Source organism: Camelus ferus, chromosome 32 (genome assembly GCF_009834535.1).
Source record: "Camelus ferus isolate YT-003-E chromosome 32, BCGSAC_Cfer_1.0, whole genome shotgun sequence".
NCBI lineage: Eukaryota > Metazoa > Chordata > Mammalia > Artiodactyla > Camelidae > Camelus > Camelus ferus.
Genome location: NC_045727.1, coordinates 13,572,384 through 13,598,965, shown reverse-complemented (window position 1 = coordinate 13,598,965; position 26,582 = coordinate 13,572,384). Strand labels below are relative to the sequence as shown.

General features: G+C 50.2%; 2 protein-coding genes across 2 annotated transcripts in view; both read right to left on the bottom strand.

The window, feature by feature from the left end:
• Positions 1–4,045, bottom strand: part of TBC1D10A (TBC1 domain family member 10A) — a 30,938-nt gene extending 26,893 nt beyond the window's left edge. The window contains exon 1 of the mRNA XM_032472025.1: positions 3,755–4,045. Coding sequence (XP_032327916.1) covers positions 3,755–3,963 — 209 coding nt within the window. The 5' untranslated portion in view covers positions 3,964–4,045. The remainder of the gene's footprint in view (positions 1–3,754) is intronic.
• Positions 4,046–8,372: 4,327 nt separating this feature from the next.
• On the bottom strand, positions 8,373–26,578 carry SF3A1 (splicing factor 3a subunit 1). The gene is made up of 16 exons (XM_006185907.3): positions 26,408–26,578; positions 24,437–24,558; positions 20,149–20,356; positions 18,729–18,986; positions 16,245–16,319; positions 15,406–15,556; positions 14,867–15,060; positions 13,879–13,996; positions 13,439–13,624; positions 12,609–12,730; positions 12,260–12,505; positions 11,538–11,745; positions 10,899–11,053; positions 9,803–9,904; positions 9,616–9,687; positions 8,373–8,875 (listed from the first exon to the last, which is right to left on the bottom strand). Exons 1-16 carry the CDS (start codon positions 26,468–26,470, stop codon positions 8,774–8,776), a joined length of 2,382 nt encoding a protein of 793 aa, XP_006185969.1. The 5' UTR covers positions 26,471–26,578; the 3' UTR covers positions 8,373–8,773.
• Positions 26,579–26,582: the final 4 nt, after the last annotated feature.

The window sequence follows — 26,582 nt, the reverse complement described above, 5'->3', positions numbered from 1 at the left end:
TACCAGAGAGCATAGCCCCTTACTTCATCTGGCCAGCAGCACTGAGCAGACTGAAGCTGGGTGGGAAACTCCAGCTTCAGAAGGCCAGCCCTGGCAATCACCTAGGAAAAGAAGAGGGAGGTCGGGGACACCACCCCTCTCAGACCATCTCCCTCAGGCCAGAGACCTGGTATCCAATTGATATCCTTCTTTCCCTTCCTGACCGCGCCCTCTATGCTGCAGAAGGGACCTCTCAAACAGGGCTGCTCTTCCTAGCCCAGTGATAGAAATGGTAACATTACTCCTCCCACCCTTCCCTGCTTGAGGATACTTCTTTCTCCTCTTCTGGTCCTTCCTGGGCTTCAACAACCAGCTCAGTCGACAGTCAAGCCAAAAGAATCTAACGCTGCCAGCACTCCTGTCTGTGCCCACACCACAGAGCCCTTCAGCGGCTGGCTGCTTTCTTGCCTCTGGGTTCAGTTCCTGGCTCTGTTCCTAACTGACTGAGGAGGCAAAGTTAACCACCTCTCTCAGGCCTCAGTTTACCTATTGGTATGAGAATGGCTATCTCTACAGTCACTTTCAGCTTCCTGACTTGAAATGCCTGTCAGTAAATGTCATTCAGTGAATAAATATTAATTGAGCATTTATTTCTCTGCAGGCCTAAGGGAAAGGTGAATTTGCCTGGCCCCAGCTCTGAAGCTGATCAGTCTAATGAAGTGGTAATGACAACACACCCTTACCCTTGCTGGGCCATTCCTGTTAGCCTCCTACACTGCTGGGGGAGTCAAAAATGCTGAGCTTGCTTACAAGGGAAGGTGCTAAGAACCTTCTGATCTACCTGTCCAGCGCTTGATTTTCCACTGGGGTGATAGGCCATATTATTGGATAGTGAATGCAGTGGAAACTGTCCTGACTTGGGAGTCAGAAACCCTGGGTTCAGGTCCTGGTGCTGTCACTAATATGCTATGTGATCTTAAGCAAGTTACTCTCCTCTCTGGGCCTCAGTTTCCTCATCTGTATGATAAGTTAGGGCTAAGCTGATCAATCTCTTATGATCCCTCTCAGCTCAAATAGTCTATGATTTTATGATCTCATGCCAGACACCTAGCAGTCACCTGAGCCAGGTAGCTTCTGATCTGCTTTCTTCCCCATCCCCCCCAGCCCCTGGCAATTGCCAAAAATGATTGTCTCAAGACAACCTTTGGCCTAGGATGGCTAAAGTGGACCTTTAATCTGGGTTCAGAGTCCCTGACATCTCCACTGCAGCCATCAGTGCTAATGTTTCACTTCTCTGGGATAGCACATGGATTCCTAGCCCTCAACCACGAGACAGGGTTCAAGGCGGTCACCCTGAAACTTCCCCTCTTATGGCCTTGGGCAGGGACTTACTTTTGACTTTTTTGAACCACAATATAAACTAAACACAGAACAGCCAAGCTTTCAGACACCAGAGATTTTGTATTGGCCAACAAGGTCAAGAAAGTAAGGCAGGGAGAAAGGAAGAGACCTGGAATCCCACCTCAGCCCCAGCCCTACAGATACCAATGATGCAGAGGGTGTCTGCAAAGCCTGGGTTTACGGTTGGAGGGTGGGGAATACAGATGTCTGGCTGCCTGGCCGGGGACTACAGCCAAAGGGAGGTGCTCCCACTGGGGCCTCTCTCCACAAATACCAGAGGTACGCCCTCATTTTCTTCTCAGTTTTCAGACCCTTAGAAGGAAAAGAAAGGAAACTAACATTTTTCTGGGCTACTACGTGAGCCTGGCACTATGCTAGGCACCTTTGAATACATGATCTCATTTAATCACCACAGTAATCTCTTGAGAATAGGTGCTACTATTGCCCTTAACAGTGAGCAAACAGGCTCAGAGATCCAGGATCTTGCCCAAGGTCACAAAGCCAGCAAGTGTGACTTCTTCCTAAATCTGGCCTTTTCCCACTATATATCACACTGCTCTGTACTCTGAGATCTGGTTAACTGCCTGATAAACATGTAGTAGGAATTCTTATCTCTTAGAATTCACCAGCAAATCTGAGCTCTTCCTTCTAAGCACCCACAAATGCAACTGGGAACTTCTTTCCAGTTTTTCAAGACCTCATCCCTCCAAGGGCCCTGATCTCTGGTGTCTGCTGCTCAATTCAAAAGTATACCCTAAGTCCCCTTTGGGTTCTCACAAGCTAATCCCTGGGGAACTGTGACAAAGCTTCAAGTCAGGGTGAGGGATGAGAATAAGGGGTGCTGAGTCCTGGACTGGACTAGGCTTAGCCTGCTGTGAGCCAGCGGGAAGAGGCTGGAGGAGACAGATCCAATGGGTAAAAGAGAACTCTTCTTAAGAGAGGGATCTGCATTTCTCCAGAGGAGGAAGCCTGGTGAATATGAGGCTTTGGGACTGGGGAAAATCCGGGAAGTGAACTTCATAGGGCTGCCTATGTGGAGTGGAGATCTTACAGATGCTCAAAGGTCTTTCATAAGTCATAAGAGAGGATGAAGGAGCCTTAGGCAGTCACAACTGGTTGGAGGAGAGGAAGGACCCTCTGGAGCAGGGTTATGGCCGAGTCCTGTGGGCTCCCCCAGGTGATTGTGTGGGGCTCTCTGTTGAAGGGGAGGCTTGTCAGTTCTGTGCAGAACGCTGGTCTCATGTGACAGGACAGCTGGGATGGGAGTAAGGTCTGGAGTCTATCTTTCCTAAGTGGATCACAAATCTATACAATAGATCTGTGAAACCTGGGCTCAGGGAGTTCTGTGGGGGCAGAATGTGGCAGCTCAGTTTACCCTGCTTAGAGAGAAGGTGCTGCTACACTGCCTCACATTTCTCTGCCTGCCAGCTGGGTGCCTGGGTGTGGGGGCTCTGGGTGTGCTCTGAGCAGGGACCCTGCTGTCTCCTTGCCTGCCCCCACCCCAGTCTGTGTTTGGGGAGGAGGTGCGTGTTTCCACATCACACAGAAACAGCCGACAGTCTGTCCTGGAGATGAGGTACCATCATCCTGCAGGTACTAGGAAGGGGGAGTGTCTGCCCACCTGTTGCTAGTGACAGGGAGAAATATGCCTCTGAGGGAGGGGGGGGGGCACTCTCTGACCCTTCCATGAGGGGAAGGGAATGTCTGTCCCAAGGTGAGACTCCTAGTCTGGGAGGAAGCTGACCAATGTCAGTCCACCCAGAGGTCTGTGTGTCTTCAGATGTCCTGGAGTGGGGTGGGGGCAGGGCAGTCTGTCCCTCTGAAGTCTGCCTAAGGTGTCCCCCTGGTGTGAGGGTAGTGGGGTGCTGAGACAAGGGCGTCCGTGGGCCTTGTAGGGGGCGGGGTATGGAGAATGCCAGCCTGTTGGGGGAGGGGCGGCCGCCTGTGAGCCTGTCGGCGGTGGGGTGGCAAAGTCAATCAGCCATAAAGCGGGGGTGGCAGCGGTGGGGCTGGGACAGGTGTCTGTCGTTCTGTCCGTCGTTGTGAGGAGAGCACTGTGGGCCCTTCCTGGGGGCGGGTCAGTTTGTCTGCGGGGGTGGGGGCAGCAGGAGGTGGGGTTGGCCGGTCAGTCTCCGGGTCGGAAGTAGGCTCGTGGTTGAGGGGCGGCTAAGTCTGCCTCCGGGAGAGGTGGGGGTGAGGCAAGAGAGATAAGGGGTCGGTTGTTTCAGGTTGGAAGGGAGACATGTCGGTCCTTCCTGAAGGCGGCTCTGGCCGCGTCGAGGCCCTCCCGCGGGTCCCGCGCCCGGCCCCGATCCCCGGCCCCGGCCCCGGCCCCGGCCCCTGGCCCCGAGCCCTGAGCTCCTGCTTTACTCACGCGCCCTCGGCGCCCTGAGAGCCCACGATGAAGCCGAATTTGTCGATGCGGCGCTCGGCGAAGCCGTTGGCCTCTGAGTCGGAGCCTAGAGAACTGAGCTCGTCCGCGGCTGCGGCGTCGGGGCCCGGGGCCAGGTTCTCCCGGGTCCCCGACAGGCTCCCCCCGGCTGCAGGCGCGCGAGGCCCATTCTCTCCGCGGCTCTTCGCCATCCCGGCCGCACCCGCCGCCTCAGCTTCAGCGGCCACCTCAGCCACCTCAGCCGCCCGGCCGCCGCCGACGCCGCCGACGCCCCGCCCACGCGCCGCGCTCATTGGTCGCTGCAAATCCGGAGGCGGGGCCCTAGACCCTCTGGGCGCTTCCCCCCTCCCCACGCCCAATGGGCGCCGCGGACCCCAGGGCCCGCCCACCTCCCCCTGGCCGGCGCCAACCGGCCCGACGTGAGGGGGCGGGGCAGCCGTCATCCGAAGCCCTACCCCCGCGGGCTGCCAATCAAGAGCGCTCACCTGAAAGAGCTCCCCCGGCCTTTCCGGGTTAGCCTGGGCGGGGCCCCCTCACCTGCTGCGCCGCTCAGGCAGAGGCCGAGGGCGGCCGCTGGGAATCCCGCACCTGCCTCCGGAGGCCCCTGTTCCTCGCGAGACCCCAGGGACGTGGGTGGGGCTTGTTTCACCCATTCATTTATGAGGAGTTCTGAGGAGATCCAGGATAGGTTCTGGGACTCGCCGTTGGACACTCAGCAGCTTAAATACCCAGGCTGAGCTAGAAATTGAGCAGCGTCTTCCGCTGCTCACTGCTTCTAGGGCTTTAAATTAGGGAGACCTAATTAGTAAGAATAATGACCTACGTCTATCGAGCCACTCACTGCCCCAAGTTTTACCTACTTTCTCTTGTAATTTTTATTTTTCCAACAGCTTTATTGAGATATAATTAACATACCATTAAAATCACCCATTTAAAGTGTGTAATTCAATGGCTTTAAGCATATTTACTGAGTTGTTGCAATCATCACCGTCATCTAATTTTAGAACATTTTCATCAACCCCAAAAGAAATTCCTATCCATTAGCCATCAGTCACTCCCCATCCTTCCTCCTCCAGTCCCTGGCAACCAGTAATCTGCTTTCTGTCTCCATAGTTTTGCCTTTTCTAGACATGTCATATAAATAGAATCATACAATATGTGACCTTTGCATCTGGCTTTTCACCTGGCATGTTTTCAAGGTTCATCCATGTTGTGGCATGTATCAGTGCTTCATTCCTTTTTAGGGCCAAAAACTATTCCATTGTATGGACATACATTTTGTTTATCCATTCATCTGTGGATGGACATCTGGGCTGTTCCCATCTTTTGGTGATTGTGAATAGTGCTGCTATGAACATTCCGATAGAAGCTTTTGTGTAGACATTCTCTTCATTTCTCTTGGGTAGATGGCTAGGAGTGGGAATTGCTGGGTCATATGTTAACTCTTTAATCTTTTCACGGACTGGCAAGCTGCTTTCCAAATTGATCACACTATCCCTTGTAATATTTTAGCAAGGAGGTAGATACTATTATTAGTCCCATTTTAGAGTTAAGGAAACTGAGGTGCAGGCAAGTGATGTCAGCTAGCTATCTGAAGCCCCAGAACTAGTTTGTTGCAGACCCAGGCAGTGAACCTAGTTCTTACCAACAGCTACTACTGGGGGAGGCATGGGCCAATTGTATCTATGTAGACTTAGCTCCCAGCAGCCTACTTCTGACCCCAGGGATTACTGAATCTTAAGAGTCATGATGATAGCTCCTCACTTATGTCCAGTACTTTATGGCTTGTAAGTCACAAACTGTAAGCCAGCAAGACAGGCGCAGAGAGGGGAAGGGACTATAAGAGGCAGGCCTGAACTGCAGGGCATGGGCCAGATGGCTAAGGGGCCCAAAGCAGCCCCAAGGAGAGTCTGAAGCCTTGAGTGATTTCACCAGCCGTTTCCTTGATGCCTTGTGGCCCAGACATTCTTGAAGACTTCACTGTGCAGTCTTTACATTCCATAGGCTTCTGGTTTTCCATAAACAGGGCAGTAGCAGACATGGGAGTGGACATGGCTATTTTGATCTTAAAATCTCAGTCTAGGAGGATGTATTCCACCTCTCCAGTAGCTCCAGACAGAGTGGTGGGCTCTTAGTCCCAGGTCCCAGGATGGGCAGAGTAGGCCTTGCAAAGGGGTGTAGGCCTATCCCAGGGAAGGGAGAAAGAGGAACCAGACATACCTGGAAGAGATGTGAAGCCCCAAGCCTGGCAAAGTATCCACAACGGTTTGACTCTAATTCTGGTTCTAGGCTCATATCCCAAACACGTTCAGCTCTGTGAGGCACATGTACAGTGACCTTCACTCCAGGGTAACTGGGGTAGGGGTAGGGGGCAGGTTAGAAGCATCAGCGTGTCCTTCTTTGGGAGACTGGATAGATGTTGACCATCAAGTTAAGGCCATGATGCTCCAGCTTCTACTTTTCTTACATAAGACCAGCCAGAATTCAAATCTCTGCTGTCACTATGTGACCTTGAGCAAATCATTTCTCTCTGAGCCCATTTCCTTATCTGCAAAATGGAAATAATGAAAAAAATACCTCCGTGGAGGAGTTGTTCTGAGACACTGAGTGTGATAGTATGTGCAAAGCATTTGGCACATGGAGATACCCAGGAAATGGTAGCCAGGAGTGGTGGCATTTGTAGTTTGCAAAGCACTGGCAAATTCATTATTGTCTTCAGTGTCTCCCACCACAGCTTGTGACTGCAGCACGGGGACCAAATCTAACCAGTGGCACATGGCTTGGAAAACTTTGCTTCATGGTTGTGCCCCTCAATAACTGATGTTCTCATGCAAAATGGCTTAATTTCTCAGAAACTATTTCCTCTTCTGAAAAATAGGAATACCAATAATTATTTATTTACTGAAGTCAGTGAGCTGTCTCTGAAGCCTCCAGCACACAGCAGAAATTCAGTAAACATTCGGTTCCTTATTTCAAACTCCAGAGCTCTTTAATTGACTTGACGTTACAGCGGTGAACTCCTTGGGGCAGAGGTGGGGGCAGAAGGCCTTCCAAGACTGAGCGAGCCAGGACAGATGCTCATTCAGGAGCTCCGGGAAGCTGGGTTCAGGCCCCAGAGGGTGGCTCAAAGGACCCATTCACTCCCATTCTACCCAGCAGCATTCCAGCCTCCAGTCACAACCTCAGTCACGGTGGGCCTCTGGGATCTGACGATTTGTAGAGTGCCTGACACTTTGTCCTGAACCCCCATCTCGAGCCAATCCCAGGAAGAAAGGAGAGCTTGGAGTGTGGGACGCCCCCAGCTCTATTGACCCCCTCCCCTCCTGGAACAAGACTCAAGTGGTGTTCAGGGAGATTCTGGGTGTTGGCCATGAAGAAACAACTAGCAGTGGGCTTACTTCAGGCACCCAAACCACGAAGCCAACTTCAGGGAGCCAATTTCAGCCCTGGCCCCTGGGGGAAACTTTCAGCTACCAGATGGGAAGCAAATGGCAAAGTGAGGAATAATATCCTCCTTATCAAGTTAAAATGTGAAGGGTCCAGTGGTCTGTAAGAAAGCCACATAACTGGCACCGCAGAAGGGCCACTTAAGCACTAGGTCTGGAGTTGAAAGCTTCGAGCTCGGCCGGGGGATGGAGGGGATGGTGGGGATGGTGACTAGAAAACTGTGACCTTGGGAATGGCCTCCCTGGCCAGGGAGATGACCTCATGGGGAAGCTAGGAGGATGAAATGGAAGGATTGCAAAGGAAAGGAACTGGGAACGCTCAGGGGATAAACACAGGTGAGATCTTCAGAATGAAATCAGCTTTGGGTTTAAAATCTGGAAACAGTTTATCAACAGGCTCTCACCTTCCTTCCTCTGAATACCCACAGCAGAACCTACCTCCCTGTGATAGCACAACTCCAAAAATAACAGCCTGCCCTGGCCCTTACTGCGGGGCAAGGACTTTGACATACATTTTGCATACATTCTCTTTTTATCTTCTTACTGTGTGACTATGGGCATGTGATTCAGCTTCTCTGCACCTCAGTTTACTCAAGTGTCGAACAGGAATATTCACATCAGGATAACATGAGTTAAAATTGATAAAGTACTTAAAACAATAAAGAGTAAACTGGTTAAATTTTATAGTCCTTAAAATAGTTCATGGCCTTGCCACAATGAAGTATTTTTAAAATAAATATTTAAAAAAAATCTCATCACATACTTGCACTGACTCGAGATAAGCCACCCGCCCAAGGTCACTCATCAGATGAGTGATTCCCAGCTTACAGGAAACCACTACCCTCTAGTCTCATCTGCACGCTGCCCACTGACTCAGCAACCGCATCCCACCCGACCACGCTCTCCTGCGGTCCTGGCACGCTGAAGGCGTTTGGCTAAACGTATGGTGCTATGCCTTTGGAGGACCTGTATGTTTTAAAAAGGAAACATAAATACATCAAACAAAGAGTCATAGAAGATTCAATAGAGTCAAGAATTTAGTTAAACCCAGCCTTCCTCAGAGCAGAAGAGGAACCACAAGGCACTGTGCCATACTCCTAGGTCTGGACAGGGCACAGGTGGCCAAGAGACAAGTCTCATAACACTGATTCATGAGAAGGGTCGAAGAGGTTTATTAGCCCATGGCAAGGTACAAAATGATTAATGACGATAACAACAATCTATCAGCCAAGCATCACTGGACACTATGACAATACCCCACAGGACATCCCTGGGTTCACATTTCCTAAGGGGCTGCCTCAAGAAACGAATCCCCTCAAATCAAGACCAGAACACAAAGGGATCCAGGGACCACTGGGAGGGAGAGTGGCTGAGAAAGCCCTCTCTTATCAATGTGGGGAGGGTGGGGGGGAACTCTGCAGGACCATCTGAATTTCCAAACTTAGTAAGAGGAAAACAAATGTGCAAGGCAGGGTCTCCTGGGTCTGGGACAAGAGGCAGGGGACAGGAGAGGCAAAACGGCACTGGCTGGGACATGACAGCAGGTTTCTCTCTTCTACTTCTTCCTCCCGCCTCTCTCCTTGAGGGCCAGGTGGATGACGGCACCATTGGCCATGTTGTAGTAAGCCAGTGAGTTGGAATCCTTGATGAAAATGCCCTGGAAAACATAGAGAGAGCCTCAATCTGGGGCAACGACCTTGAGTACACTGAGCAGCCTCACAGGCGAAGAGAGGGGCTTGAAGGAAGGCAGGGCAGGAAAGGGAGTGGCGCAGGGCGGGAGTGAAGGTTTCTGGTTCCTCTCAGAATTCTTTGCTTTTCCTTCCTCTCTACTAAGCCATGCTCTTTCCCTTTGTCAAGACCCCAAGAAGTTGGCCCTGACCAACCCCATGGAATTCTGACTCTCAAATCACAAGAACTTTAGTGGTCAACTAGTCCAACAACCTCATTTCACAGAGGAGAGAACTGAAGACCAGCATGGGGATTTGTCAAAGTCCAAAGAGGGAGAACACAGCAGCCCTGTGTGACCTGGCAGGCACCAGGTGAGTTGAACATCACCTCTGTGTCCCTGCATGACGCCAGGCTACCTGAGACCACACTGACTGGGATGGCTCCACCACTGGGCCAGAAACCTGCCAGAACACTCTCAAGTTTTGTCCCTAGACCTCCAACCCAGCCACTGAGGTATGTGGACCCCACACAAGACTGTGCTGTGACCCCACCAGAGCCTCACCCTGTCGGGCTACACTGCCCCAGCACTCCCAGCCAGCATCACTTCTAGGATGGACTCAGAGGGCCACACCCAGGTGTCTCCATACTCCTTTGACAGCACAAGGGATTTAGCTTCTGGGACAACAGAGGCATTAGGACCCAACAGGCAGGACCAGACACCCAACTCACCTCGTACTGCAGCTTCTGTTTCCCTGCTGGCATGCCTGTGGCTTCATGAATCTTCACCTTGATGACAGAGACCTATGGGACACCAAGAAGAGATCAGTCACTGCCTTGCTAAGGTCAGCTGAAGGAAGCTTCCCCTGACTCCTTGGTTCCCCTGCACCTGATGCCAGTTGATGGCAGCAACTCATACCTGGTCGGTGAGTGGGAGGGTGAAGACAAGCACCTGTCCATTCAGTTTCCATTCCGTCTTGTCCTGCATGTTGGGCACTTGGACTTTGATGGACACTGGACCCTGCGAAACAGAAGGTGGCCATTATGCCTGGGGAGCCCTGAGACAATCAGAAACTAAGCTCTCCTAGTCCTGGGCCAGTCTAGACAATGTCAGCAGTCCATCAGGGCTCCTGGACGCTGGCCTGATTCACTACTCACACCACTTATGATGCAGAACAAATCACTTCCTCCTTTCAAGAACTGGTTTCTCTTATTTAAAACAATCCTTATCTTGCCTTGTGGTGAGTCTGGAACTGAACAAGTGACATGAAAATGCTCTGCAAGCCCCAAGAAGCACCAAAGAGGGAAAGACTATGAACTGCAAGGTCAGAAGACCTGGGTACCCAACTCAGCTTCCCTGCCAACTATGTCTCTCTGAACCTCAATGCCACGTCTGTAAAGTGGTGATCACGATGCTGGACCATACCGTTGTGACCATTAAACAGACAAGTACCTGTAAAATGCGTGGCTCTAACCTGGCACTCAAGTAGGTGCTCTAGAAATAAAACTACCATCAAAAAGAAAAAAAGAAAAAAGATTTGGTCAAATGCATTGGGGGAATAGGGCTGGGCTGTTTCCGCATCCTCATTAGAGCCTAATGGCTTTCCCGGGCACTGACAGTGCCAAGGTTCCCACCTCCCCTTATTTCCAATATCCCAACAGGCTCCCCACAACACGTGGGTCTCCTCCGGGCTGGTGGGGAAGGCCAGAAAGAAATTGACAACTGCACCCAGGATATTCTCCAGTGTCCAGGGCCCCTTTGACACCTGCTGCCTGTGCAGCTGGGTCTCCGTGCTGGCCTCTACAACAGCTCATACCAGCTGTCTACTCCTCCGACTGCTCACCCCACATCTAGTGCGTGCTCAGAAGCCCTCACAAGCCTCCAACAGGTGACCTAGGCCTCAAAAGCCAAAACTGTGGCAGAATAGGGCGGGCCAGGGATTGTGACACTGGGGCAGGACTGAACACCCCATCTAGACACTCCAGGCTGTGAGCAGCACTCTGGGATCACACACCTTATTTCTGCGGAGGAACTCTTCCTCAGGCATGAGGCTGTCCTCAGTCTTCAGTTTCTTGGAGGCAGGCTCATCTTCCATGGGAGGTGGAGGGTGGACAGGTGGCATTGGGGCTGGAGCTGGGACCGGAGCCACAGGTGGAGCGGGCACAAAGGCTGCCAGGACAGGAATAAGCAGCTGTGTGAGTGGGGGGAAGGGGTTCAGGACTCAGGGTTGGGGGAGAGAGAAGGCAGATTGCAAGGGCTTCCCATTTCTCCCAGTCAGAGGTGTGTAGGACCACTCCTTGCTGAGTCTGGCAGCCAGCAAGTTCTCTGGCAAGGGGACTTGGGAGGCTGCCCAGACTGGGTAGCAGGAAACTGGAAGAGGAGCAGGACTGATGGATGGAGTGGGTGTCAGCCAACAGCAAGGATCGTCAGACCTCTGCCTGTCCGGGCCTGACCCCTCTAGGTGCAGAGACCCCAGCTCTACCCTATCAGCCTGAGCCACAGGAGCCCTAAACCCCCAGCTCCCAGTTCAGGGATCTCCTTTGGGCTGGACCCCCAGCTGGGAACAGCTGGCACTACCATCAGCCACTGCTCTTCTAACAGCTCTTGGTCTGTAGTTCTGACCCAGTGGCTTGGAAAACCACAAGACACTGACCTGTTGGCACGATCATGGGTGGTGGGCGGGGTGCCATGATAGGAGGGGCCGAGGGAGGCATGGGCACTACGTTGATCCTGGGTGCGTGGATGATGGGCGGCATGGGGGCAATCACCGAGCCAGGGGGCAGTCGGACCACTGAAGCCATTGGGGGCCGGGGCATGACAGGTACCGCAGACACAACTGTGGTACGGACGGGAGGCGGCATCTGCAGGGGAGGGGGATCCACAGGTCACAGGAAGTCAAGGCTGCACTCTAAGGGCACACACAGCTGGCTATCGGCCACCTGCAGCCTTTGAGGCCTGGGGCTGAGAGCGTGGCCTCACACCGGGCTCTGACAGGAACTACACCAAGAGGGGCCCAGAGCGACACTCCCACTTGGGACTCAACCAGCTGTTCATGGCAGACACTGAGCAAGCCACTAAAGAGAATGACCTCGACTTAGCCTCTGGGAGTCAGGCCAGCAATCCTCGAAGCACAATTAAGCCCTCCAGCCCTTCTCTGACCCAAGCCTGCTTCTCATATTTACCACTTGCCTCCTCCCAACAGACGGAACATCAGGCTGGAGGTTCCCACTTCTAATTAAAAGTTATTCTTTTTCTCTCGACTTAACCTACTCAGCATTTGGGCCCTCTGTAAGACAGGTGCCCTTTGCAGCCAATAGTGTCCAACCCCAAGAACCCAGCTCTAAAAGACGAGTCACAAGGTGGCTGCTGGCTAACCGCGGGTGGCCGGGGCACTGAGGTAATGGGTGGAGCCGAGCTGGGGATGTTGGTGGCCGAAGACGGAGGTGGTGGCTGCTGGGGGATTTCATTGGGCTTGCTGGGGCCGATCTTCTCTTTGGTATCATCTTCTGGCACCAAGCCCTTAGCCTTGTGGATGGCTTCAATCTGCTCCTGAAGGGTGATATTGGCCTGGGCAGCCTGCTGGGTCCGGGCCATGCTTCCAGAGTGGCCATCCCAGGTCACCTGCACGGGAAAGCAAAGCCACAGCTTGTCAGGGTTCCTGGAACTGAGCCCAGGTGTGGGAGTCTGACAGTAGGGAAGGCACTAAGATCCATCTAAGCCGCACCTTTTCCTCTGGCTTCTGGATCTCCTCCTCGCCAATCTTCTTACCAATGGCCGTTTCCTCTACACCAAAGATGTCAGTACGCCGCTCGGCCAGCTGTTTCAAGCTGCTCTCAATATCCAGACCTGGATATAGTCACAGAATAGAGGGAGGGGACAGAAAGGAAAACTAAACCAGGTACCCTTCTGACAACACAGCAGCTCTACTGGTGCAGCGGAGAGGCTGCTCCCATGGGACAAGGCTGTCTCAGGGTCCCATCGCAGCATGTCTGCCCTCCGAGCCTAGGGAAGGCTGCCCAATCAGCACTAAGCCTGTAAACCAGGGCTTGTCCAACCCCTTGACTTACGAAAGGCAACTGAGAGAACAGGGTCACACGAGTGGCAAGTAGCAGAGTGAGGACTGAAGCCTGGTGTCCTGCCTCTGGGACAGTCCCCTCCCTCCCTGTTGTGCTGCTTCTCACATAATCAAGGGACCATCATGTCTCATTTCAAGGTACTCAGCGTACTCCAGCCATCAGAGCCTTCATTCTATGACAGCCCCAAGAATGAGCAGCCCTCCCAGCTATAGTCAGATCTTGCTCTAGAATGCCAGTGGGCACATGCCATCAACAACAGGCGCCTACTTTTGGAAGACTCCTACGGAGATTCCTTCTAGAAAACAGAGTTCTTTTGTAGCTTCATAGCGTACCTATCCTCAAAAGCTTTTGCTGACTTCAATTGTTACTTTCTATTTTTGATTAAAGCAAGCTGACTATAGCTTAGAGATTCCCATGGCCAAAGTGAGTTACGGCTGAGTCAGAAAAAGGTGGACCCAGCAGGGAACCCCCACCTCACCTGGTGCATACACCTCATCGTCACTCTGCTTCTCACGGATGGAGCGATCTCGCTGCTCCAGCCAACGGGGGTCAAGAAGCCCAATGCGCATGTGTTCTTGCATTTTGCTGGCAGGGATCTTCTCCCCAGTGATGGGGGACACAAGGTATTCATCTGGAGCTGGGGCTGGAGGCAGGGGCTTGGAAGCTAAAAGGCAACACAGATGCTTGAGAACACTGGATGCCCGCCTGGGTTAAGAGAATGCAGTTTCATCTGTGCACCATCTATTCAGTGCCACACTGTACCTGGCACTGTGCAAGGCGCCAGAGCACCAGAAGTGACTAAGTTTCATTCCCCACCACAAAGTGTATGAGAGGGGCTATCAATGCCTTTATGACAAGCCACCTCCAGCCCTTCTAGAAATGGAGAGAAAAACACGGAGGCAGGAAAGCAGAATCTACCTTTGGGGTCATAGTCTTTCCGGACAATGACCTGGTCTGGAGTTGGGGGCAGAGGCGGCGGCATGGGTGTCTCTGGGGGTGGGGGCACTTTCTGCCCTTCTTCCTCATCATCTGAACCCTGAAAAGCAAAGCAGTGGCACGACTCAGGGGGACCAGGAAGCCACCTCCCTGAAGCTGAGCCCTGGCAGCTCTCAGGGTGGCAAGGAGCCTAGGCCCCTGCCAGCCAGCATCCATGTGCTAAGCCTCCCAGGGCAGCTGAGGCCAGCCGGCTGCTGGCCAAGCTGCTTCCTCTCAGCATGAATGGGAGCACTGGGGGCCGTGGTGCTAACACTCCGCCCAAGCATTTCCAGCAGCTGGCACCAGGCAGTCCCAGGAGGCCAAGGGCACTTAACATGCTGGGGAGGGGCACGGGGGGCAAGTCAGCGCTCAGTGGTAGCCGCTCAAGGAGCAATACTGGGAGGGAGAGAAAAAGTCAATTCCCACAGACACAGGGGCCTTTCTTCTCAGGCTGCACACAAATTCTTTCCAAGGGGAGGAAAGCAGCTTGGCTCTGGAGACTCTGGCTCAAAGGGGACAGAGGCGGCCGAAAGGAAGCACAGGCTACACTTAGAAAAGCTCTGGGAATTGCTGATCATTTTGGGCCTAAGCTCAAAAGCATCCAAGCACGGGGTGTAGAGGGTCCCCTAACTGAGAGCCAGCCTGGGGGCGGTAGGGAGCAGGGCCTTTGGGCAAAGGAGGGAGGTCACAGAACAAGGGCCAGCACAGCTTTCAGACCCTTGATTGTGAATGAATCTTTGTTGCCCAAGCTGGAAAGATGCTCTGTGCTGCCTGGACTTGTGCAGCTGCTCAACCAGGACGCCTTATTCAGGACCTACGCTTCCTTTTGAGGTTCACAAGGGACCTGGGCCTCTGATTCTGGAGGTGAGCACCCCCATCTCCTTGGGTTCCACGGGGAAAAGTCACTCCGCAGGCCCTCCCAGGAACATACCTCATCCATGTCTTGCACTTGGGTATCCTGGTCCAGCTGGGAAGGAGGCTCCTCTGCCTTCTCCTGTTTCTCGTCCTCCTCATCAGACTCGACCTCCATCTCGACTTCCTCACTCTCCCCAAACTTCTCATAGCGCTCCTGAATGAGGATTCGGGCCCCTAGTTCCTCCGGGGTGGTGGGAGGAGGGAAGTTCCCTGGCAAAGGGTAAGCCAGTGTCAAAGGGAGGCCTCCAGAGACGGTCTTGATCAAAGGCCATCTATCTGCCCTCTCTACACTGTCAGCTCTCTGAGGGTTGTCTGACTTCTCTCCTATCTCCAGAGGCCCACTCAGGGTCTGGCACATTAAATATTTGTTGAGTTGGGTTTAACTGGGGCAATGTGGTAGAAATCAAGTCTCTTGGAAGCAGAGATGAATGATACTGATGGAACCCTGAGGGACTCCACTGCTCCCTGGGGACAGCTGTACAAGAGCTCTCAGGACGGCTCCAAGCTTCTGGCTCCCCAACTGGAGTCACAGATCCACCTTCCTCACAGACCCACCTTGCTCATTGGGTTGGAAGTCCACCGTTTCCACCACCACAAAATCATGCCAGTCAATCTGAGCATAGGCTACCCGCTCCTTCTCCTTCTCCTCTTCTTCCTTCTTCCTCTCACGCTCCTGAAACTTGGCCCACTCCACCCGGTAACACACCTGAAGGGAGGGGAAAACAGCAGTGCTGAGCTGACTCAGGGTCTGCTCCTGATGAAGCTATCATCTCCAGGCCTTCACCAAAGCCAGCATCTCCTTCAGAACAGGAGGCTGCTCTGCCCACAAGGGGAACTTCCTGGAGCAAACTGTGGTATTTGTATCTGGTTTCAGTCAGGCCCAGAGTTTGGACAGGATGAAAATCTGAAATGCCAGAGAACTTCTGTCTGGGCCCCAAGGGCAGCTGCTTGTTATAACCTCAAAGCTTTCTGCTTGAGTTGGCGAGGGGTGAGCACCTCCCTCCCAGGAAGTCTGTGTGACAACCAAGTGCCCACAAAAGCAGCAGCAGTCTGAGAGCCTGCAAAACAGAAGTCTTCAAGCAACCATCCAGAACTGCCACACCAATATGCCTTCTCTCCTTGACTCTAAAAACCTGGGGCTTCAAAAGGCAGTTATCACCCTTTCAAAAGCTGGCTTCTTAGTAAGGGAAGAAAAGAGGAGACTGAGAGAAGCGGAGAGCAAAGCAGAAAGTTGGGGAGCAGAGAATCTAGGTTTCTTTGGCCTTTGTAGCCTGCCGGCCTTTCTTCCCACCACTACTGTGCCTGGAGCATAACAAGGTACTGACTCAGACATTACTTCCAAACACACAACAGAACTTGCACCACAGCAAGTGATAATAAGAAATTCAATTTACCTGGTCCAAAACTTCCCGGGGGTTCTCTGCTTCTTTCTTCAGCTTGGTAAATAAGCCTTTGGGTGGAATCAAGATCTGAAACACAGAACAGTTAAAGCAACCATCAATGCAGCACAACACAGGACAAAGAAATGGCCTTCCTGGGCCTGTGGAAAAGGCACAGGAGAAAGGATAGCAAGGGATTTTGGGACCCAGTCCCAGCTCCACTTGGACTTTGGGCAAGTTACTTAACCTCTGTAACTTGGTCTCCTTCTACAAAATGGTGACACCACCACAAAAACTTGGCACTGTTAACTAAAAAAGTTGCAAAGATTAGCAGGAAAGTATGCAAAACCACTACCAGCTCACCCAACACAGTCAGCATGCAACGAATGCTCTCAGGGGGCAGATTGGCCCCTACCCTCCCCTGCATGCCACCAGACCCCCTGATGACTTTATTGAAGACAGGCCCCATTTCCCTAGATTTCCATCCCCTGCTTCCTCTTTAGCATTTCCTCCACAGTATGTATCTCCATCTGACATACACTGACATTATACTTGCTTGTTGCCCCCTTGCTAGACCAGTCTCCACAAAGACAAGAGATTTCTGTCCTTGGATCACTAACAGTCTCTAACACTCAAAGCATATTTGCTGAGAATGAACGCTGGCTTTTTTCAAAACAGTTAGTCTTTCCAACTGCCCCAACAGTACCTACTGTCACTGGGAAAGCAGCTCAGCTCCACTCCATCCTCTCTGTACCTCTTCCCCCAGAATCCACCTGCCCCTAGAGTTCCCATGGCTAGAGACAGACACCAGTGCCCTCAGAACAGAGTCCTAAATGTCAATACCCAAGTTTCTGAGGAAGAAGGCATAGGAAAATTAACAGACTATAAAGGGATCTGGGACCTCCAGTGTGGTTGGGCCTCATCCAGTCAGTTGAAGGCCTGAAAAGAAACAAGAACAACAACAAAAAAACCTGACCTCTTCACAGGAAGAGAGGATTCTCCAGCCTGGTCTTCGGACTTAAAACTATTAATGCTGGCTCTCCCTTGGATCTCCAGTCTCCTGGCCCAGCCTGCAGTTTGGACTTGCCAGCCTCCATATTGTGTGAGCCAATTACTTAAAATAAATCACTTCTGTGTGTGTGTGACACACACACACACAATCCCCCACTGGTTTTCTGGAGGATCCTGACCAATATAAGAGGGAAATTGGGGGTTAAAACACACAAACACACACACACACACACACACACACACACATGGAATCTGGGGAACCTTTAACCCTGGAAGCAGGCCACAAGGGAGATTAACCCAGGGCTCACTTAAAAATTACTGTGTAATTACAGTAACCCTTGGGCCTTGAATGAGTGTTATTTTAGCTACTGTCTTAGCTTCTGGACTTGGTCCTTTTCTAAACACAAACATTTCTGTAATTCTTTCTAGTTACATCCTTAGAGTGAACGAAGTTAAGAAGAAATCATTACATAACCTTTCAAGTCAAATCTTTAACATACTGCCTCTAGATATCAAAAACAGATGTGCAGACCATGCCACAAAAAAGGGAAGACAACCTCCACCATGTGTGTAGCAAGAAAAATGTGCCACAGGCAAATCTATACCAGCTTATTTGGCAATAAATCAGTGATCTGATTATTTTAAATACCACTACTGACTTGTCCGGAATCTTGATTGCAACAGTGTAGCATGGTAATTAAGATCTTAGGGTCTGGAATTAAAATGCCAGAACTCAAGTCCCAGCTCTGCAACCTCCTAGCTATGTGACCTTGGCCAAGTTAACTTCTCTGTGCCTCAGTTTCCTCTTCTGCAAAATGAATATAACAAGAGTGGCTACCTTATGGACTACTAAGGATTAAATGAGAAGATTCTATATAAGTACTGGCTATACTTACTCATGTTAAATATTTTCCCAATATCTATTTAAATAATATTTGTAACTCAAGATACTTTTTAGGGTGAAAAACAGTATAGGTTTTAGAGTCAAACGCTGGTTTAAATCTCAGTACTGCTACTTATTAGCTGAGAGACTATGACTAAGTACTTCATCTCTCTGAGCTTGTTTCTGCTTTTGAGACAGGGAGGAAAGCACTTACCTTACGGACTCCTGTGAGGACTATTACATTAGGTAATCAGGAGGCAATTATTAAGGCCTCCTTCTCAGGCCCTGATCCAGGCAACTGAAAGTTTAAACGTCCTCCTAAGCGGCTAGCACCACTGGGCCTTGTCATACAGCAGGCACTCACCTAATGGCAGTTACCAATTATGTGTTTCCTTTTCCTTTAGAAACAGCAGTCTATGTTGCATTTAACAGGAAAACTGAATAGAAATCAAGACTTTATACTGAATTGGGATTTTTAACATCTGCCTGAGGGACCCACACAGGAGTGGTTGTCCTTGCAGACAGTGAGTGGAGAGAGTGCTGATGGTAAGATGCCTCCCTTCCCCGGCCAGGCCCAGCACCCAGCCCCTGCCCTGCCCAGGCACCTTGGTGTACTGTTCCACCAGCTTCGTGAAGTAGTTGAAGAGGCTGTGTTGCGGGCGAAGGAAGTCAAACTGGTAGTTGCGCTGCTCTTTCTGCATCAGCTGGGTCAGAAACTGGCGGCCATTCCTGGCCACAAACTGAGCCGTCAGCTTCACCACATCCAGGTCAAAGGCTGAGATGGAGGGGGGGTCTGCGATGAACTCAAACTCAGGAGGGGGCTCTTTGGGCACGATGGTCTCTTGGATCACCTGGGCTTGGACCTAAGATGCAAAGGGAATGTGAGGCAAGAGACACAAAGTGGACTGGTTCCAGAGGAGGGGCGAGAATACACCCCCAGCAGGATGGCACGGACCTCTATGCTTCTGTTAATCACGCGCATGCTGCCGGCACATGGTGTGAGAGACTCCTAATTCACAAGAGCACCAATTTCTTGGCCAACTGAGGCCTCAACTCCCTGACTGGCTTTTTGAGTGAGATCCATGCCCCTCTGTATCTCTGCTGCTGCCCTGAAACCTGAGGATCAAAACCAGGCGGCAAAAGATTCAATAGGAACACAGCTTATTAAACCCCACCCAAGGGAGACGGAGGATGTAGTAAGCCCTACACGTGTGCAGAGGACCCCACCAGAAAGGAGACTTCCCCATCTGTTACCTCATCTGGCCTCCAAACGAACCACAAGGTGGACAGAACAACTACTGTGAATTATTTTTATAGATGAGAAAACTGAGGTCGCCTGAGGCCCCAAGAGTAGTAAATTGTAACACATGGTCTCAGAACCTACTTCAACCTTTATATCCCACTATAAAACCAAGGGTAGCCTTTGCCACCATGGTCCAGGAGTGAAGCAGAGAAGGGACCAGTCCAAGTTTACACAGGAGGCAAAATGTGTGGGCCCTTCCTGTCCTCATGGACAGCCTTAATCGTCCCTAGTGCTAAGGAGGTATTAGGGCAGGCCAGACAGAGGGGCCTGGGAAGGTGAGACGGGAGAGATGGCACAAGAACAGGTCCACATGCCACACTGTGGCACTGCCCTCATACCACGGTCAAGGTAAAGAGTAGAGGCTGAGAGCATGGACTTCAGGGTCCTGACTCTGTGGGTAATCACACTTCCCGAGCCTTAGATTCCTCATCTGTAACATGGTCATTTTGCTGGCCTCCTCACGCAGCTCCTATGAGGCACCAATGAGACAAGGCTCCCAAAGCACTGAGCATAGAGCTTGACAAGCAGCATTCAGCAAATGCCAAGTGTCAGCAATACTTTGCTGTCTGAGCTTCAGTGTCTCCCTCTGTAAGGTGGGGATAAACACCTCATGTCTCTCCATAGGTGGCTGTGAGGCTTAGACAGCAGAGTTCATTATCTCCCCCCTCCCTGTCCTGGCCACTCTCAGTCCTGGGGAAGTGAGGGGAGGGGCTGGCTCCAACCTTCTGGGGCAGCTGCTGCTGGGTGGCTTGCTGCTGCTGCTGCATGACCTTAGGGATGGCGGCCGAGGGCTCCTGAGCCTTCCCCTCCTTGAACTCGCTGACCTTGTGGCGGTAGTAGGCATGGTAAGGGTCGTTGGGGTTCAGGAAGTTGAACTTGGGGTTGTTGATTTCATTCTGTCGTATCCTAGCTTCAAATTCAGGTCCGTTCCTAGAAAGGAGAAAAAAGAGAAGCATTAACACTACAACCCTTGCAACTGCTTAGACCAGAACACAGCCCACCCAATCCCCATTCTTGCCACCACCCATCACTCAAACCAGCCTATCCCTCAACACAGCAGAGGTCCACCTCGAGACTCCTGGCGTCAGTGGCCAGTGCCACCTGCCTCCTGCAGTCTATCCAGGCCTCCTCCGTCACTCCTGCAGCTACTCTGCCAGTCTTGCTATTTTCAAGACAATCTGGACTACTGCTTTTTCCTTTCAATGAAATTTATTTACTTAAAAAAAAAGTACTTAAGTGGGGAGGGTATAGCTCAAGCAGTAAAGCATATGCTTAGCATACACAGGGTCCTGGGTTTAATCCCCAGTACCTCGTATAAAAATAAATAAATAAGTAAACCTAATTACCACCCCCGACAAAATGTACTTAAGAAGGAAGGCATATATTACTACTTCAAGTAAAAATCAGTATGGCTGTACTAACAAAACAGTCATACAATTCAATACAGTGAAAACAAAGTAATATTGTTAAAAGTTTAGCTTGAAGTTTGCTGATACTGAAGCCAGTTCTTAGTTAAAAAGCAGGATGACTGAGTGCTGGAGACATGTTAAAAGATATCCTAGCACCAAACTGAAACAGTCCCTTGGGCAACAAGAAGGATTGAAAAGAAAAAAAAAAAAAAAAGAAAATGTAGACAAAGTGATTTAATGCCTTGTCTATGTACTAGCTAAAATCACCTCATTTACTACTGGGTGAGGCTCATACAGGAAACACTGCTCCCCAAGGACCCAGACTCATGCTGCTGTGTAAGGCACATTCAGGGAAGCAGTAACATCAGCAAGGAAGTCTCCCATCTCTCTCTGTATCTGGGACAATTTCCCACATACAGCCAATGTCCCCAATTTGCATGTCTTTAAACCCTCAAAATAATGAAAAATGTCCCTCTCATCATGTGTAGGGAATCCGGATTTTTAGAGTCCCAACAGTAATATTTCAAGGTGTCACATGTACACAACACCTGTATCTGTCAGGAAGTGCACTAACCTTAAAGACACACGATTCGGACTCGTTCTAGTTTTGGGTTCAGTACCAACTTACCAAGCTATAAAACTTCTCTTAAACTTGCTTTCCCATGTGTAAAATCAAGCTAACACCACATTCTCTCTAGACTTTGAATAACTGAGATCAAATTAGTTAAGAAGATGTCAAAGTCTTTTTGAATCATACAGTGGCCTGCAAACCAAGGGGCCATTACTCCTATGAAGGCTAGAAGGGGCTGTCCTGTAAACACGAGAGACGATCTGGGTATCAGATGTCCGTGGGGCTTCCATCACTCCTCCCACCAGAGCCCTGCACTCAGAGGTGCCCCAGATACACCAAGGGATGGCTCCAGAGGCTGGCAACAGCCAAGTCATTCCACTCTTTTCAGATTTTCATACTGTGGCCCCGTCAGTTGAAGAGAGGGCAGGAGATAGGAGAGGTGCAGGTAATGCTGTGCCCCAGTTTAGCCACCACAGCTCCTCTGCAAGTCCTGGTCACGCTCTGCAGTGTGATAAACACCATGAGGTTCAATGTGACAGCATTTTAGTCTAACTGGAACCTCATGCTTGAGGAAGAAGCATTCTTCCCCCTCCTTAAATAACGCAAACCACACACGAGGAGGAGGGTGAACACACACTTAAATACTGCAACTAGGCCACCACACAAAGGGCTGCTAGAAAAGGGGGCTCTGGTTGTCTCCTCTACCACCGCCTCCTATGCCATAACCTCACCACATCTGGGAATAATCTGAAAGACAAAACGACAAGAAGGCAGGCATGTTCATTCCAAGCTACTCCGTTGCTTTAAGTTAGCTTAATATGAATTTTAGACTTATATTCTCTAACACATGGAATACATTTCATCAGAAAAAGACATGATTCTGACTCAACCCAGCTGGTGGGACTTTTTAAGGGTAATTTCCACTTCAGTTTCTTGGCAGGAAAATGCAGGGATAGGAAGACTAAACCTACTGAAAAAAAAAAAAAAAACTTTTGGAAAACCACACTGCGTATTTACTGTATGCTCCACCACCTGATACCTGGGAACCCAACAAAAGTAAAGCAGAGGGTCCTGTATGCTTGCTTTAACCCAGAGTGACATGCTGCTCTGTCCCTTCATTGCAATGTAAACAAAAGCAAGGCCACAGATTTAGAAATGCCTAAAAGGCAATCATCAAAAATAAACCTAGGGATATGGATATAATATATAGATTTAGTATTAAGGAAAGTTGGACAGACTTTTATTTCTGTGGCTAGCACAAAATAATGGGAAAGTAACTTGGCAAAATGTTTAGGAAATCTTTAAAAATGCTCTTTTAGCCAGTAATGTGGCACATAGAATTTTCTCCTAAGGAAACAATCGACAAGGGAAAGAAAATGCTCAGACTTCCCCACAGCTTCATTTGCCAAACTGAAATGTTAGAAACACTCTCAAAGGGAAATACAGAGGAGTCGGCCAAGTCAAGGAAGGCCTGTCACCTCAACATGCTGCATCCGCTCCAGAGAGGACCACGCAGCAACAGACCATGGAGCAACACAGGAAAATGCTTACAACACAGTACAAAAGGAAAAAGCAGGATGTGAAAGTATCTCTGCTAGTATTACAAGGACCCGAAAAAGGATGCCAAGAGCCAGAAGGAAACAGGAAAGAGTGAAAACAGCTGGTAGAAACTGGTCGTGAGATTGTGGTGATTCTTATTCTAACATCCTTTCCCTATTTTCTGTTTTCAAAATATCAGGGGAAGAGAAGAATGAGTGCTGCTATGAGAAAATAAACTTATCATAAACACAACACCTGCTGCCCTAAATCTGACATGGCCTGGGGGAAGGGTATATCTCAAGTGGTAGAGCGCATGCTCAGCACCCAAGAGGTCCTAGGTTCAATACCCAGTACCTCCTCCAAGCGGAAATCAATGAAGAAACCTAATTACCTCTCCCTCATAAAACAAACAATACAAGCCAATCAGACATGGCCTGATAATGTTCAATGAAGCACAGAGCCATTTATCCCAATACCCAAGTTAATCAAAGCCTTTGAAATGTGACAAGATCAGTCTGCATGGAACCTGATACAGTGAAAGACATCACTCAGAGTAACCTCTTTCTATGCTTCACTTCATAGGGAGGTTGGGAAGGGAAGGACCCATTAAAAGTTGTATTGTGATGGGGATGCTGCCTTAGGCTAAAGGTGAGGCCCCCTGGAGAGCATGAGTCCTGACTGAGGGCAGTAGTCTGCTCAGGGCCAGCTACTGCTTCTGTGCAAGAAGCTGTCCAGTATGTTAAGAGAAGTCAGAAATCCAGATTTACTGTGCAATCTCATCTCTAAACAGTGGCAACTAATTCAAAAGTTAAAAAAAAAATACACTTGCTGAGAACAAACAAAAGATCTGTAGGCTGGTTGTGGCCGGCTGGCTGCCAAAGGAATACTTGAAATGTCCTAAACTAGGGGATGTGTTGACCTTTGGAGTCAAGTGGTCATCAAGACGAGTCCATTAGAAAAAGTGTGTATAAGTATGATGGGGAGGGACAAGAGGAAATCAAACTGATTTTTATGTCATCTGAACTAATACCTACATGATGTACCTGTATTTCATTCAGTCCCATTACCTCACTCCTGCCTCACAAAAACTGAGGTGGCACGTTATTTCATTTTGCAGATGGGTCAAAGGAATGCTGTCCTTGTACAATGAGAATGATCAACTCCCTTTTTTGTCTTCTTCAGGCCAGCAGCTCAGACACAGACATGCATTACCCATGACAAAGCAGCTTACCAGGCACTGACTCAGGCCCGTTGTGGAAGCACAGGTTGCTGGTGACTCTGGAGCTGAGTGGGACTTGTACTCTGCCACTGCCATTCTATGTCACAGACGCCAGTTCTGCCCACTGTCTGCCTCAGACCACATTGTGGTTTTAGATAAGTTAACAGGCCTAACATGACAATGCCACTCTAAAATCCCAGGTAATACTCTTGTACGGATTCAGGAGCTCTTTGGACAAAATCCACCCACACAAGTAGGAGTAGCTATGTTACCTGGCCACAAAGCTGGCAGTCTTGTCAACGATATTCCTGACCTCTGGAGGAGGGTAAATAATCCCCACCACTGGTTTAGAAGGGGTAGAATCCTCCTTTGAAGATGCTTCTTCTTCTGTGGGCTGAGAAAACAGGAAAAAGAAGGTCATGAAGTGCCTGTTTTGGCGCTGGATCCCCATCGTTAAACTCCTCTAGTGTATTATTGAGAATACAGACTCTCTCCCATAGACTCTCCTTGAGTTCGGAACCTCTGCTCCAGAAGCATGGTTCTCTTAACTACTCTGTGCTTGCATGGGACTCTCCCAAAGAACCAGTGAAGAGTAGCTGCCCTGGCTCCTCCCAGCTAGACGGTCTCAGTTCTCAATGACACTGGGAATCTGCATTTTTACTAAGTGCTCAGGTGATTCAGATACAAGGAGAAATCTGACCATATTCTGAGAAACCATGTTCCAGAATCCAGAAGGCCATGTGTGTTTCCCCCCACCCAAGGATGTACCTGATATGGGATATTTAACAACTGTTTGCTAAATAAAGAAATGGAAAACTCCTTGCTGGCCACTCCTGCTGTGAATGTCCTTTCCCTCTGTAACCATACCATAGTACCAATGTTCAAATGTTTTGTGACACTACACTGAATACTCAACATTAATTGTCCCTTCAGTTCCAATATTCTTTCCTCACCAGCTTCTTTCAGTAAACAAAGGGTCAAGTATTTCATTTCAGAAAAACAAAGCTTCTCCCCTGCTCTCATGTTTCTTTCTGCTACTGCCTTCTCTCCTTCCTCTGGTAGCTAAACACCCTGAGCTCTCTCAGTCTTGCTGTTCCACTTCCTCACCCGGCATTAGGTCCCGTTTGGTCCCCATCCATTTCAAGTGCTCTTGACAAAAGCCAACAACCACAGCCTATAGCCAACTCCAGTGATTATCTGGCCATGTGACCAGTGACCACCCCTTCACAAAACTCTCAACTCCCAGGTCCTATTCTTACCCGTCCTTCCTTTTTCACCATTTCATTCAAGTTTCTCTCCTGGCTCCTGTTTCACCTCCTACCCTATAGTGTTAGGGGTCCCCAAAATTCGGTTCTTTGTTTTCTCAAGTGACTGGGAAAACACCAATGATACATAGGTACTTGCAGTGGTCAGCATACAGTATATGCTCAATAAGTGTTTGCTGAATGAATTCATCCTTCTAAACGCCATTTCCCTCTCACTTCTGGGGCTTCACCTACCTTAAACTCCCCTCTACCCCATTAAAGCAATGTTGATTAAAATTTCTGTCTCCTTTGTACTTGACACTCCTACTACAGGGCATAACACACAATAATTACTCATGCACGTTTTAGCTGAGATCTTTCTAAGGGCTGGCTGGAACTGTATCATTTACTGTGTTTGAGATAATAAACATTTATTGAGTATTCACTTCTGTCTCCCCACTAGTCTGTGAGTTCCCTAAAGCAGGAGTTGTGCTTCATTTATTCCAGTAACATCGTAGCCTGGCATGGTGTCTGGGCAGAAAGCAGATGCTGACAATTAACGTTCAAAGATGAACCGTGCAGGCCGGGAAATTAGGGATTCCTGGGTAAAGGCTGGAGGGCCGGTAGGCCCGACTACCACAGAAAACCGGTGGATGCACCTGATCAGTGCTTCTCAAACTTTAATGAATCGCCTTGGGATCTTAGTGAAATGCAGACTGTGATTCAGAAAGACTAGGGTGGAAACTCAGCATTTCTAATAAGCTCCCGGGTGATGCTGCTGCTCTACTGGTCCGCGAACCACACTTTGAGAACCACTGTTCTAGCAAGCGGTTTCGCTACCAGAAGGCCGGCGGGAAGCGCGCTGCCTCCTGGGAGTTGGAGTCCCTCCAAGCCTCCCAAGACGCCGCTTCTTCCTGCCCAAGTGAGGAACGCCCGCGCCGGAGGGGAGGGCCCAGGCCTAGACTCGAGCTGCCGGTCGAGGGGCGGAGGTCACGGTACCTGTTTGGGCTCGGTGGCCGCGGGCGGTGGCGGAGGCACCGCCTGCACGGGTCCGGCCGGCATGACTGCGACGCTCAGGGCTGCCAGTCCGCCTCGATGTAAGTGAGCAGTGCGGCGTCAAAGTGCTGTCCCCTCACGGACGGTACGACAAGCCCGCAAGATGGCGGCGGCCGAG